This window comes from Vipera ursinii (genome assembly GCF_947247035.1).
Source record: "Vipera ursinii genome assembly, chromosome: 6".
Classification (NCBI taxonomy): domain Eukaryota; kingdom Metazoa; phylum Chordata; class Lepidosauria; order Squamata; family Viperidae; genus Vipera; species Vipera ursinii.
Genome location: NC_139515.1, coordinates 88173004 through 88188207, shown reverse-complemented (window position 1 = coordinate 88188207; position 15204 = coordinate 88173004). Strand labels below are relative to the sequence as shown.

Here is a 15204-nt window from a genome sequence, read left to right as displayed (position 1 = left end):
AAGGGAAGGGAAGGAGAGAAAAATAAAATAAAAACAAGCTCTCTCTTTGCAGGCCAAGCCAAGAAACGGGCTTGTTGACACTTTACAGGAGGGAAAATGTCTCCTCTTTTGGGCTGGGGAGGGGGGGGGCCAAAGATAGGCCGAAGCCCACCCACCCCTGTATCCCGTTCAAGGGGGAAATAGCAAGGTCCCCGCGATTGGGGGGGGTTGATTTGGGGAGGGGGGGCTTCCGACAGGGGCCGGCTGTGCCTCTCGGGAGGACTTGAGGCCTGGTGGGTCTTCCTGAAGGAATTGAGGGGTGGGTGGGGGGGTGGGAGCCCTCCACTTTCTCTCCTTCGAAGAATTCCTCCTCTGGGGGGGGCTACCTTGAGAGGGGGACCCCTCCCCCTTTTTTTAAAAAAAAAAGGGGGGCCAAAGAAAAGCCCCTTCCCCCTATTTCCAGCTCTCCGCTTCCTCCTTCACGGCTGACCCCCCCCCTTTCCTCAGCCCCCTTTGCAAAGCTGGGACCCTCGTTTCCCCTCCCCTTCCCCACAGCAAATTTGGCAGCCCCCCCCTTGCAAAAGGGGCCCGCTTCTCCCCTCTTTGGCAGGAGGGAGGGGAGGGGGAGGCAGGCTCTTTTTTTTGGGGGAGGGGGAGGGTTAGGGTCCAGGGGTTTCCATTCAACTGGGAAACCCCCTCCCCAAAAATATATATATATATATATATATACTGGACAAACCCCCCCCTCTCCCTTTCCCTGCTTCTGCAAGCCCTCCTTCCCCAGTTGCCCCCCCCAAAAAAAACTCAGAGGGGGGTGGGGAGGGCAAGGGAGACCCCCCCTCCTTGTTCTCCTCCCCCCCCCATACACAGCCCCCTCCCCCTTCCAGGAAGGATACAGCTTGACCACGTCGGTGTCCATCCGCCTCTTGCCCGGGCTGGGGGAGGACATGGTGCCCCCCCGGCCGGCGGCCCCTCCCGGGCGGAGTCTCGAGACCCCTCGGCTGGCGGGGACTGGGGGGGGACGCTTCGGCGGGGAGGGGGCCCGCGGTGCGCCTGCGCGGAGCCCTCCCTGGCGGCCCCTCCCTTCGCGAGCCGGCTCTTCCTGCCCCGCCGCTGCCCCCCCCCCTCTCCGCCGCCTCCTCTCGGTTCTTCTTCTTCTTCTTCCTCCTCCTCCTCCTCCTCCTCGGCCGCCGCTTGCTGCGCCCGCCCGCTCCCCAATCGCCGCTTCTGCCTCTCTCTCTCTCGGCCGCTCGCTCGGCTCTGCCAAAGGCTCTGGCTTGGGCTCCTGACGTCACCCACAGTGACCTCACCGCCCGGGGCGCGCCTGATTGGGCGGCCGGGAGCCACGCCCTCCGCTGGGCGGAGGCTTTCCCCCCGCCAGGCATGCCGGGAGAGGTAGTTCCGGCGCTTGCTGCTGCTGCTGCTGCTGCTGCTGCTGCTGCTGCTGCTATGCTGCTGCTGCTGCTGCTCCTCTCTGCAAACCTCACTCCCTTCTAGCACTGATGATGTTATCTAGTTGGGTCATGAAACGTCTGCAAGAAAACAGCCAAGCTCAGAGAGCACCAGGGACCCCACAGTTCTCCTCCTCCTCCTCCTCCTCCTCCTCCTCCTCCTCCTCCTCCTCCTCCTCCTCCTCCTCTCTGCAAACCTCACTCCCTTCTAGCACTGATGATGTTATCTAGTTGGGTCATGAAATGTCTGCAAGAAAACAGCCAAGCTCAGAGAGCACCAGGGACCCCACAGTTCTCCTCCTCCTCCTCCTCCTCCTCCTCCTCCTCCTCCTCCTCCTCCTCCTCCTCCTCCTCCTCCTCCTCCTCCTCTCTGCAAACCTCACTCCCTTCTAGCACTGATGATGTTATCTAGTTGGGTCATGAAACGTCTGCAAGAAAACAGCCAAGCTCAGAGAGCACCAAGGATCCCACAGTTCTCCTCCTCCTCCTCCTCCTCCTCCTCCTCCTCCTCCTCCTCCTCCTCCTCCTCCTCCTCCTCCTCCTCCTCCTCCTCCTCTCTGCAAACCTCACTCCCTTCTAGCACTGATGATGTTATCTAGTTGGGTCATGAAACGTCTGCAAGGAGACAGCCAAGCTCAGAGAGCACCGAGGATCCCACAATCCTCCTCCTCCTCCTCCTCCTCCTCCTCCTCCTCCTCCTCCTCCTCCTCCTCCTCCTCCTCCTCCTCTCTGCAAACCCCACTCCGTTCTAGCACTGATGATGTTATCTAGTTGGGTCATGAAACGTCTGCAAGAAAACAGCCAAGCTCAGAGAGCACCAAGGATCCCACAGTTCTCCTCCTCCTCCTCCTCCTCCTCCTCCTCCTCCTCCTCCTCCTCCTCCTCCTCCTCCTCCGGCCTGGCACCTGTTCCAGGCCTCTCTCCCTGTGGAGGCGGGTTCAGACCCAGCCGGTCCTCGACTTGTGACCTCCCCGCGGCCCAGATTTTCCCGTCACTAAGCGAAACCTTCGGCTTGGGCCCGTTTTATGACCCGCCTCGCCGTGGTTGTTAAGTGAATCGCTGCAGCGCTTCAGTTTGCAACAGAGGGTCGCTACGTGACGCCGGCTTTCCCCCATTGACTCGGCTGGTCCGAAGGAGGCAAAAGGGGGGGGTGTCGCAATCCTGGGAGGCTGCGGCCGTCATAAATAGGGGTCGTCAAGCGTCCGAATGTACATCACGTGACCGTGGGGATGCCGCAGCGGTCATAAGTGCGAAAAACGGTCCTCAGTCCCTTTCTTCAGTGCTGTCGTAACTTTGAGCAGTCACTAAATGAACCGTGTTCAGTCAAGGGCTGCCTGTACACCCCTCGCCTTCTTTTTTTTTTTTTTTGAGGCGAAGCTTCTTTAATTCCTTTAACTAACTTCCTGTTCCCAACCACTGATTGCACTTTGGACTCAGCCATCCTCCACAAGTTAACTACCAGCCAGTTCCTCTGGGCATGTGTAGAGTGCCCGGGAAATGGTAAGAGGGGGAAATCCATCCATCAAGGTGGTCTCTGGGATTGTCCAGCCCATCAGCCTCATCGTGTCTTAAAACCTCATGATTTGAGTTTTGGCAGGCAGGCAAGAGGGCCTCTGAGCATACGAAGAGTGCCGGCTTTTTCCTCAGGCAGGGGACACCCTCTTATTAGGCAACTAGGCTCAGTCTGAGGGGGGGGCGCCAGACCAGCTGGCCAATATCAAAGTGGCTTTTGCAAAAGATCCGCTTTGGGGATCACACAACCAATTGCACCTTGGTGTAGTTGCATATCCCTGAACTGCAAAATACAAAATCTGAGCAGGGCAAATGCTTGGTTACCCCAACACTTTCATTTACTTTCAAAAGACTTCTGCCTATTATTTCATTTTCCTTGAGTTATTGTCTTTACCTTCAAAATCAAGAAACCTGGATTTCATCTTGAAGACAAGCGATTCTTTAGGAGGGAGAGAAAAACATTGAATTGCCTAGCCAAAGATGTCTATCATAGTTAATTTAATTTATTTTAATTTTATATTGGATTGTTTTTAAATTTTGCCTTGTAAACCGCCCTGAGTCCTTTGGGAATAGGGCGGTATACAAACCAAATAAATAAATAAATAAATAAATAAATAAATAAATAAATAAATAAACAAACAAACAAACAAACAAACAAACAAACACTTTTCCGATCAATTGCCCAGTGTGAAGTAACACACCAAAAAAAGGCATTTTGCATTTGGGTTGAACCTCCAGTGGGCACCGCCTGGCCCTTTTGGAGCAGGGCGAAAGTGCCAATCTGGCATTCGAGGTCTTCCGTCCTCAGCCACCCGATACCTGGGGGACCCCAAGACCCTCTCCCCAAAATGTTGGCTTTCTTTCATGGGGTTTCATTCTTCCAACTGCTCAAGATACCAGCTACCCCCCAAAAATTGGCCCTGTCGAGGAGGAGAGTCAGCCATGCAGGGTCAAAAAAGATGGCAACAGCATCACCTTTTTTTGTCTAGAATAGAATAGAATAGAATAGAATAGAATAGAATAGAATAGAATAGAATAGAATAGAATAATAGAATAGAATAATAGAATAGAATAGAATAGAATAGAATAGAATAGAATAGAATAGAATAGAATAATAGAATAGAATAGAATAGAATAATAGAATAGAATAATAGAATAGAATAGAATAGAATAGAATAGAATAGAATAATAGAATAGAATAGAATAGAAAATATGGAATAGGAATAGAATAGAATAGAATAGAATAAGAATAGAATAGAAGAATAGAATAGAATAGAATAGAATAGAATAGAATAGAATAGAATAATAGAATAGAATAGAAAATATGGAATAGGAATAGAATAGAATAGAATAGAATAGAATAGAATAGAATAATAGAATAGAATAGAATAGAATAGAATAGAATAGAATAGAATAGAATAGAATAGAATAGAATAGAATAGAATTGGAGTAAAGTAGAATAGAGTAGAGTAGAAGCTGGAAGGGACCTTGGAGGTCTTCTAGTCCAGCCCCTTGCTCAATAGAGTAGAGTAGCAGTCATAAGTGTAAAAAATGGTTATAGTAACTTTGAACAGTCACTAAATGAATAGTTGTAAGTTGAGGACTATCTGTATCCTAAAGAGATATTCAATTTCCCATTATTGGAAGTTTTTAATCAGAATAGAGTTGGAAGGGACCCTGGAGGTCTTCTAGTCCAACCCCCTGCTCAGGCAGGAAACCCTATACCATTTGAGACAAAGAGTTGTCCAATCTCTTCTCAAAAGCTTCCAGTACTGGAGCACCTGCAACTTCTAGTGGCAAGCTGTTCCACTGGTTAATTGTCCTCACTGTTAGGAAATTTCTCTTTAGTTCCAGGTTGCTTCTCCCCTTGATTAGTTTTTTGTGGCAGCCCCTGAGATATTGGATGACTACCATGTCACCCCTATTCCATTTTTCTAGCCTGGCTGTGCCCAATTCCCGACACCGCTCTTCATATGACTCCTTAAGTAACACCAGCTGCCTGCAATTAGTGCAGGTTCGAGTCCCACCAGGCTCAAGGTTGACTCAGCCTTCCATCCTTCCCAGGTAGGTAAAATGAGGACCCAGATTGTTGGGGGCAATTGAGCTGACTTTGTAATAATGCCGCTTGGGGGTGTGTGTGTGAAAGCCCTAATAAGCAGGCATATACATAGAATGAAGGCTACTGCTAAGCTTGTAAGCCGCCCTGAGTCTTCGGAGAAGGGCGGGATATAAATGGAATTAAAATAAAAAATAAAATAAATAAATAAAAATATGTTTTTGTCTCCAACCTCTTAATCATCTTAGTTGCTCTTCTTTGCACTTTCCCCCCCAAATCTCAACATCTATTTTGTAACGTGGGGAGCAAAACTGGACGCAGCATTCCAGGCGTGGCCTTGTTAAGGATTTATAAAGCGGCGCTAATATTTCACATGATTTTGATGCTGTGCCTCTGTTTGTACAACCGAGGATTGTATTAGGTTTTTTGGCTGCTGCCGCACACTCCTGGCTCATGATTGTCCGCTAGGAATCCAAATTCCCTCTCACAGTTACTGTTTTTGAGCCAGATCTCACCTAATCTATACTTTTTATACCTTTGGTTTTTTTCCTGCTTAGCTGTAAAACCTTGCTTTTCTCCTGGTTAAATTTCATCTTGTTGGATGTTCTCAAAAGCGGCTCACAATGACCCAAGGACAAAATATAAGCAGGAAATTAACGCAGCACAAAATTGACATAATTCAGAAAGCACGAAAAAATAGGGCAGGAAAAAATAAAATTAAAATAATTCCTTGGGCATCTTACAGGCCCGAATCAAAAAAATCTCCAACAGGAATTGGATGTGGCCCGTCTAGACAAAAGAAGGACTAGGGGGGGGGGGACATGAAAGCAGAGTTCCAGTATTTGAGGGGCTGTCACAAAGAGGAGGGGGGTCCACTTATTCTCCAAAGCACCAGAAGGCAGAGGAAGAAGCAAGCAGAGAAGCAACCTGGGATTAAGGAGAAGCTTCCTGACAGTGGGGACAATTAACCAGTGGAACAGCTTGCCACCAGAAGTTGTGGGTGCTCCATCACTGGAGGTTTTTAAGAGGAGACTGAAGTGGTGTAGGGCAGGAGTAGGCAACCTTGGCTCTTTTAGGACTCGTGGACTTCAACTCCCAGAATTCCTGAGCCAGCCATGATGAGGGGAAAGGGAGAGGTTTCCCTGCTGAGGCATGCTGGCTCAGGAATTCTGGGAGTTGAAGTCCACAAATCATAGAGCTGCCAAGGTTGGCCTAGCCCAGGGGTAGGCAACCTTGGCTCTTTTATGACTCGTGGACTTCAACTCCCAGAATTCCTGAGCCAGCCATGATGAGGGGAAAGGGAGAGGTTTCCCTGCTGAGCCATGCTGGCTCAGGAATTCTGGGAGTTGAAGTCCACAAATCATAGAGCTGCCAAGGTTGGCCTAGCCCAGGGGTAGGCAACCTTGGCTCTTTTATGACTCGTGGACTTCAACTCCCAGAATTCCTGAGCCAGCCATGCTGAGGAGAAATGGAGAGGTTTCCATAAGAGCCATGCTGGCTCAGGAATTCTGGGAGTTGAAGTCCACAAGTCATAAAAGAGGCAAGCCCTGGTTATAGGGTCTCCTGCTTGAGCAGGGGGTTGGACTAGAAGACCTCCAAGGTCCCTTCCAGCTGTATTATCATTAATTGAGAGATTCTGGGAACATCTGACTAAATCTCTTTTGGCAATGCAGACATTTAGCAAGAGGGTGTATGAAGGCAAACTGGTTTAAATAAAAGATGTCTTATTAAAATCATAACAGCAACACCTGCCTGCGTCTTAAACACTTGCAAACGCCATGTGAACAAGGTTTGTTTATGAGCTGCTGGAGGGCTAGGCGACCTTAGCTTGGATGCAGGTTTAAGAGGAAAAGATAAATGCAGGCTTGTTATCTCCCTATGCCATAAGCTAAACATCTGCAATACTCCCTCGCAGGGTTTCCTCTAAGCTTCTTGCCAAAGTGATAATGGGAAGCTGAGTCTCTCGGATCGGTCTGGAAGGAGCAAACTGGAATGAACCTGGCTTGTGAGTCACCAAGTTTGCAGAAGCCAGGATTCCTCTCTCATCGTGGCACGTGGATGAGAAGGGCCTAATAAAGTGGAAACGTGCAGCGATGCCAATCAATTCACCTTGGGGCAAGCTGTGCACAATACTCTAAGGCAACAAAGTGGGTTAGCTTATGGTGGCTTATCACAAATGTCGGCTTAATGTTTGCCTCCCGACAAGATTCAATGAGTTGTTTGGATGAGATTGCCTGTATTGTACCCAGATATTATTTTGTTAATGTTTGCAGTCTTTCCCTACAGCAATCTCCTCCACAATTTTATCAGGTGTGGACTTCAACTCCCAGAGTGCCCCAGTCTGCCTTACTGGAACCCTCCAAGGATGTTGGATTCTACTTCCCAGAATTCCCTAGCCTCCAGTCCCCCTAATCACCTTTGTTGTTCTTTCCAAAGTCTCAACATCTTTTTTATATCGTGGCGTCCAAAACTGGATGCAATATTCCAACTGTGGCCTTAGCAAGGCATTAAAAGTGTTCTGTTGTAAGAGGGGAAATTAAGCCTGAACAGAAATCACGAAAATAGGATGCATGGTGAACTAATGAGATGATGGTTATAAGAATAATACAAGCTGATTAAAAAAAATGTTATACATAGACGTTATCAGTACCTGTATAAATATGAAAAAGTCTATATTTAATCATTCATATAGTGAAAATATTAAGAATTATATTTGTTTAAGGTTAAAGAAGGGAAGGTCAAAGAAATACTGCATCCAGTTTTGGTCACCACGATGTAAAAAAGATGTCGAGACTCTAGAAAGGGTACAGAGAAGAGCAACAAAGATGATCGGGGGACTGGAGGCTAAAACATATATAAAGAACGGTTGCTGGAATTGGGTATGTCTAGCTTAATGAAGAGAAGGACGAGGGGGGACATGATAGCAGTCTTCCAATCTCTCAGGGGCTGCCCCAAAGAAGAGGCAGTCAAGCTGTTCTCCAAAGCCCCTGAAGGCAGGATAAGAAGCAACGGATGGAAACTCATCAAGGAGAGAAGCAACCTAGAACTAAGGAGAAACTTCCTGACAGTTAGAACAATTAACCAGTGGAACAACCTGCCTCCAGAAGCGGTGAATGCTCCAACACTGGAAGTTTTTAAGAAGAGACTGGACAGCCATTTGTCCAAAATGGTACAGGGTTTCCTGCCTGAGCAGGCATTGGACTAGATGACCTCCAAGGTCCCTTCCAACATCATCATCATCATCATCATCATCATCATCATTATCATTATTATTATTATTTCATTAATGTGCTAATTATGGAATTATCAAATGTGTTCGTTACTGGCTGTTAATTAATTATTATTGATGTTGTTTCTAAGCATGTGGTTTGTGGAGGTCATCTAAGGTTACGTGCCACCTTTCCCCGCCTGGTACACCTTCAGGACATCATTTGCGGAGTTTGAGTAGAGCGAAGATGGCGTAGTAGGGCCAGCCTTGCAAGGATGAAGAAATTTCTTTGGGACTCAGAAGATGCTCCTCAAGAACAGGGTGGAGATGGCAGGGCTTGGCACACGTCACGCTAAGCCTTCTTGCAGTCTGTTCGACAAACTACAATTGGACGGGGTTCACACATGGTAAATTGGGGTTTCTAGCAGCGATGGAGACAACATCCCTATTCAACCATTCATCTAGTCATTTAGTGACTGTTTCAACGTTACAGTGGCAGACCAGAAAGTGAGTCATGACCGTTTTTCACACTTGCGACCGTGGCAGCGTCCCCGTGGTCACGTGATCAAAATTCGGACGCCGGGCGACCGGTTCATAGTTACGACGGTGCCAATGTCCCGGGGGTCACGGGGATCCCCTTTTGAGACCTTCCGAGAAGCCATATTCACTGAACCGCCGGGTTACTAACGCATTCCCTCAGCAACTGCGGCAAGCAAGGTGGGAAAAAGGGGCGAAACCCACTTAACAACCGTCTCACTTAGCAAACAGAAGTGGTGGTCATAATTCAAGGACTACCTCCACGGTGGACTGTTTAAATGCGGTAAGACGGCCGGAGGCATCGATGTGTGAGTTAGATGCCAGTCCGTTTATTTCATAAATAAATAAATAGAATAAATCAGCCTTTTCCAATGTAAGGGTCAGCAGCTGCCCGAAGAATTGGAGGCTCCAAGGGGGCAAATCGGGAGGCTGAAGCAGAGGCTTTCAGCTCAAACAGAACTTTATTTGGCCAAGCGACATTGCTGGGTGGGACACTGTCCAACACGCTGGCAGCTGCGTGCAGAAGTACCACCCCATGGTCAGTTAGGCACTTCTATTTATATACAGGTAACAACCAATCACAAGGTGACACTCCTTGGCACCACAGAATGTTAACCAATCATCTTTCATTACTTTCCCGCTCTTTCCCCTGTCTCTGGGTCTGTGTACCTCAGAGTGAGGTTTTTCCGCGGACCGGAGGGTGCATTGTTTTGTGGGCTGCCTGCATCCCGCAAATGGGGCTTTGCTTGTTTGTGCGGACCGGTTGCTGGCATGCCATGGCCCGGTACCGGTCCAGAGACCGAGGGTTGGGGATCCCTCGGTGTACATGATTTTCCTGCCTTCACAAAATGGCGTCCCTAACGCAAGCAAAATGTACAGAAGCAAAAATGGCAGTCATTAGGTTAATAACAAGAACAACCTTTTGTGCTATCCCTATACCAGGGGTCCCTAATCTTGGCAACTTTAAGACCTGTGGACCTCAGCTCCCAGAATTCCGAAGCCTGGCTCGGGAATTCTGGGAGTTAAAGTCCTCAGGTCTTAAAGTTGCCAAGGTTGGGGACCCCTGCCCTATACTATGCTCAGGCTATCTTTCAAGGGGGCACAAATTAATGGACGGGCCTGGGATTCCGATCCGTGCGGAATGTGTCCGTCGTCAAGCTGCCCGTGTGACATCCTGCCACGAGGATGAGATCACGGCCTGCCTTAGCTGGCCACCCAGGTGCCGTTGGCATGCCAGGCAGGTGTGGCTGGATCTTTGCCCAGATCACGGGAAGTGTTGAAGTGCCAGCTTGCCAGGGCGGGGAGGAAAGGGCACACCCCGGTGAGCCACAGTTGGAGAAACTTGCAGGAAATGGGCAGGATGGAAATTGCACACTGACGCAACCAGCCCCGTTGCCTCTCTTTGCGTCATGCAGCTACGTTGGCTTTCGAAGCCGGACTGCTTAATGCAGGTGCCGTTTTGCACTTCTGCAAGGAGCCCTTGACTTAACAATGACTCGTTTAGTGACTGTTCAAAGGTACAACGGCACTGAAAAAAAGGGACGTGGGGCCGTTTTTCACACTTACGACCGTTGCAGCATCCCCAGGGATGTCACGTCATCAAAATTCAGACGCTTGGCAACTGATTCTTATTTATGACGGTCGCAGCATCCCGGGGTCACGTGATCCCCTTTTGCGACCTTCTGGCCACCAAAGTCAACGGGGGAGGCCGGATTCAGTTAACAACCTTTTTAGTAACTTAAGTGCGGCTAGTCCTCAGTTTACCACCACAGCTGAAGCCAAACTTTCTCTTGCTAAGAGAGACAATTGTGAAGTGAGTTTTGCCCCATTTTTCGTCCTTTCTTGCCATGGTTGTTAAGTGAGTAAGGGCGTTGTTAAGTGAATCTGGCTTCCCCAGTGAGTTTGCTTGTCAGAAGGATGCAACAGTTGATCACATGACCCTGGGACGCTGCGACCGTCAGAAATAGGAGACCCTGGCCAAGTATCTGGATTTTGACCATGTGACCACAGGGAACGCTGTAACGGTTGTGTGAAAAATGGCCATACGTCCCTTGTTTCAGCGCTGCTGTAACTTTGAACGGTCGCTAAATGAACTGTCAAAAGTCGAGGGCCACCTGGACTGCAGGGATTCAATTAACAACTTTGTTGAAACAGGTTGTAAAACTGGGGTGGGTGGGGCCAAAGGTCACTTAACGACTGCCTTGCTTAGCAAGGGAAATTTGGGGCTCGGTTGCAGCCGTAAGCCGAGAACTACGTGTAATTCTGAAACTGAACTGTCAAATGTGCCTAACTATCTTGGTCTAAATGTTGGTTTGCTGTGAAGGTTTAACCCTAAATCATATCATTTCTGCAGCAACAAGGGATGGCTTGTTTTAGATGCCTCTGCAAGCTGCAGCGAAGCTGCCGAGTTCCTACAACTAGACCAGGGGTAGGCAACCTCGGCTCTTTTATGACTCATGGACTTCAACTCCCAGAATTTCTGAGCCAGCTTGGCTGGCTCAGGAATTCTGGGAGTTGAAGTCCATGAGTCATAAAAGAGCCGAGGTTGCCTACCCCTAAACTAGACCAAGATTATGAGGCACCATTTTTTCAAATCTGGCAGCTTTAAGACGAGTGGACTTCAAGTCCCAGAATTCCCCAGCCAGCAAAACAAAGGAAAGCTGGCTGGGGAATTCTGGGAGTTGAAGTCCACCCCTCTTAAAACTGACAAGTTTAAAAAAGACTGGGCTGTAAATTAAGGGGTCCCCCTCTAACCATTAATGCTTGTTCCAGCTTTATAGTGGCAGCCTGGCGCTTGTTATTCACCATCCAGTGGGGAAAAAAAATTCTTTTTTTTATTCTTTTCTATAGATTTTCCGTAGCTGACGGTGCTGCTTCTGACACAGCATGGCTACAAAAGAGCTTTGATTTCATTTGAAGCCTTAAAAAAAAGCTCAGTCCTTTCAGCCTTTCCTGATTACACGACTGGAGCTCCAGAAAAATAATAGTAATAATAATAATAATAAAAAAGATTTTAAAACCCGGAGTGCAAATTTAGGAAAAGCATTCTCTTCTTTGCAGAAATGTTTTCCTGCAGCCGTGCAGGAATAACCCTATAACCACAACAGGCTTTTCAATATGCAAAGATGTAATCAGTTAATTAAGGTATGTAATTAATCAACTAAGGTTTAATTAATTGGGGTTGTGTTTTTTTTTTAAAAAAAGATATAAGAGCAGCTTTAAATGCCATCCATTGTGGAAAGAGAAGTTCAAAGAGAAGGAAAAAGGAAAGACGGGTAGTCCTTCACTTATGACCACAGATCTAAGCCAGACATTTGTGAAGTGAGTTTTGCCCCATTTTACGACCTTCCTCGCCACAGTCGTTAAGTGAATCAGTGCAGTTGTAAAGTTAGGAATACGGTTGTTAAATGAATCTGGCTTCCCCAGTGGCTTTCCTTGTCAAAAGGCCGCAAAACGAGAATCCCAAGATCTCAAGACCCTGCAGCCGTCATAAATATGAAATATGAATTTTGATCACAACGGTCACAAGTGTGAAAAATGGTCGTAAGTCCCTTTTTTCACTGCCATTGTAACTTTGAACAGTCACTAAGTGAGCTGTCGTAAGCCGAGGACTACCTGTAGTCGCCAGGATCCAACTTCTTGTCCTGGTTAGTGAAGAAGCCACAATTCATAGTTTAAAGCGCAGGAAGGCCAGTCTTTCTATCAAGGGCCATGTTACAGGTGATCCCCGACTTACATCCGTAACGGAGCCTGCAATTTTGGTCATAACATCGGTCATGAGGCATGTCATCACGGAACCGCAACCGATTTTGTGACCTTTTTGCATCGCTCATTAAGCAAACACCACGGTCGTAAAGTGAATGCCATGGTTACTAAATGAACCAATGGTTTGGCACAGGCTTTCTTTTCGTCGAAAACACCCGTTTCCGGCAAATTAAAAAAACACCATTACACAGGGAATCGTCGAGTTGCAACAGCTCATTTACTGACTGTTTAGTGAGTTTTGCCCCGTTTTACGACCTCACTTGCCCTGGTTGTTAAGGGAATCCCTGCAGTTCTTCAGTTACTGACCCGGTTGTTAAGTGAATCCATTGGCTTGGCTTGCCAGTCGCCAAAAGGGATCAGACGACCCCAGGTCACTGCGACTGTCATAAACACGAGTCAGTTGCCAAGCGTCGGAATTTTGATCATGGGACCATGGGGGATGCTGCAATGGCCGTAAGTGTGAAAAATGGTCGTAAGTTATAATCACGGCAACGAGTGAAGTTTGCAAGATGTTTATGAAGAAGAAGGTAATTATTGCAATGAATAATGCTATTAATTATTCCAACCCAGAAATTGCAGGGGAGCTGCCTCCGTCTGCGGTGGCACAAACGTCGGAGGGACCCTGTCAGCACCTTTTCCGACTCACAATTTTTAAAAATTTGTGAGTCAGAAAAGGTGCTCAACAGGTGCCTTCTTGTCGTTTGCAAGTAATACAATAAGATGATCTGTATTTTGTTGCTTGTTGTGCATCCAGCCACAGGAGGCGTCTGAGGAATCCAGTTGCAACAACAGTGAACGACTTTCAATACAATTGGAGAATTTTTTTTGTATTTTTCGTCTATCTCTCCGCCTATCTATCTATCTATCTATCTATCTATCTATCTATCTATCTATCTTATCGATCTATCTTTATAATCTCTCTACCTGTCTTTCGTGTCTGTTTCTGTCTATATCTTTATAATCTGCCTTTTAATGTGTTTATCTATCTCTATGTCTCTACTTCTTTCATGTGTTTCTATCTACATCTATCATCTATATCTTTATCTGTCTCTACCTTTCATGTCTTTCTATCGTTCTATCTTTTATAATCTTTCTCCCTCTCCATCTTTCATCTGTTTCTATTACTCTTTATAATCTCTCTGCCTTTCATCTGTCTCTCTCTCTCTCTCTCTCTTGTTATCGTCTGTCTGCCTTTCTCTCTCTCTCTCTCTCTCTCTCTCCCCCCTCCGTGTCTCTGTCTGTCTGTCTGTCTAATGATGAGATGTTGGGTCAATATGATTATCAGATAGAGATCCCCTCATCTAGAATATTTGCTTATTTTATATAGTAATACATTCTTGTTAAATAAGGACAGGAAATATATTTTTACAGCATCTAACCAGGATGGGTTCTTTATGTTTAATGTTAGACTTATTTCATATTTCTCTCTTCTTTTTGTACACATTTTTTTCCTTTTGCATTTTTGTTGATAATACACACACACACACACACACACACACACACACACACACCAATTTTGAGTCAGAAAAGTTGCCAAGAAGATCCTCCTGATTTGGGGGATTCTTCCCGCCTTCCATTTCCATCCGAGGGGTGATTCCTCTTTCAGGGAATCCGCAGCCTCCTCCAGGTCAGCCTGGCCTGACTCAGCTTCCTCACTGGGCGTCCCGTGATGCCAGCCAAAGTGCCAAGCTGTGTGGGCTGAGGCTGGCACGCTCCCTGTTGCTAATCCACCCGACTTCCGGGGTTGCGGCCGACATCAAAGGCCCTGAGGGAAAATGTCCCACGTGCAGGGATCCGTCTGCCAAGGTGTGTCTCATAATCACGCTGTGAAAAATTGTCCTCTGGCGATGAAGCAGCGAGTGAGTGAGTGGCCTGGGTGCAATGTTGTGTTGATTTGTCTTTCCGGCCCAGGACAACTCACCTGGCAAACGGCTTCCGTGTGACCCAAAGGTGCTTTTCCCCAAAGGCGGCTGGACTTTCTGGGTATGTCCGACCCCTGGCGACCCTATGGACCACGTTCCTCCAGGCCTTCCTGTCCTCCACCATCTTCTGGAGTCCATTTCAGCTCACGCCTGCTGCTTCAGTGACTCCATCCAGCCACCTCCTTCTCTGTCGTCCCCTTCTTCTCTTGCCCTCCACCTTTCCCAGCATGAGGCTCTTCTCCAGTGAGTCCTTCCTTCTCATTAGGTGGCCAAAGGATTTGAGTTTCAGCTTCAGGATCTGGCCTTCTAAAGAGCAGTCAGGGTTGATCTCCTCTAGGAGCGACCGGTTTGATCGCCTTGCAGTCCAAGGGACTCGCAGGAGTCTTCTCCAGCACCAGAGTTCAAAGGCTTCAATTCTTTTGCGCTCAGCCTTCCTTATGGTCCAACTTTCACTGCCATACATTGCAACTGGGAAGACCATGGCCTTGACTATACGCACTTTTGTTGGCAGGGTGACGTCTCTGCTTTTTAGTGTGCTGTCTAGATTTGCCATGGCTTTCCTCCCCAGGAGCAAGCGTCTTTGAATTTCTTGGCTGCAGTCCCTGTCTGTGGTGATCTTGGAGCCCAGGAAAATAAAATCTGTCACTACCTCCATTTCTTCCCCATCTATTGGCCAGGGATTGAGAGGGCCAGATGCCATGATCTTGGTTTTGTTGAGTTGAGTTTCAAGGTCCCCCAACAGCTTCCCCCCAAATCAACACAAAGACATTGAAA

At 47.6% G+C, this 15204-nt stretch overlaps 1 protein-coding gene across 2 annotated transcripts in view; it reads right to left on the bottom strand.

Moving 5' to 3' along the window:
• Positions 1–1204, bottom strand: part of UBE2H (ubiquitin conjugating enzyme E2 H) — a 56809-nt gene extending 55605 nt beyond the window's left edge. The window contains exon 1 of one of the 2 annotated variants that reach the window (XM_083366157.1): positions 876–1204. In XM_083366157.1, the coding sequence (XP_083222283.1) occupies positions 876–928 (53 nt within the window). In that variant the 5' untranslated portion in view covers positions 929–1204. The remainder of the gene's footprint in view (positions 1–875) is intronic. The other variant, XM_083366158.1, reaches the window with a different exon arrangement.
• Positions 1205–15204: the final 14000 nt, after the last annotated feature.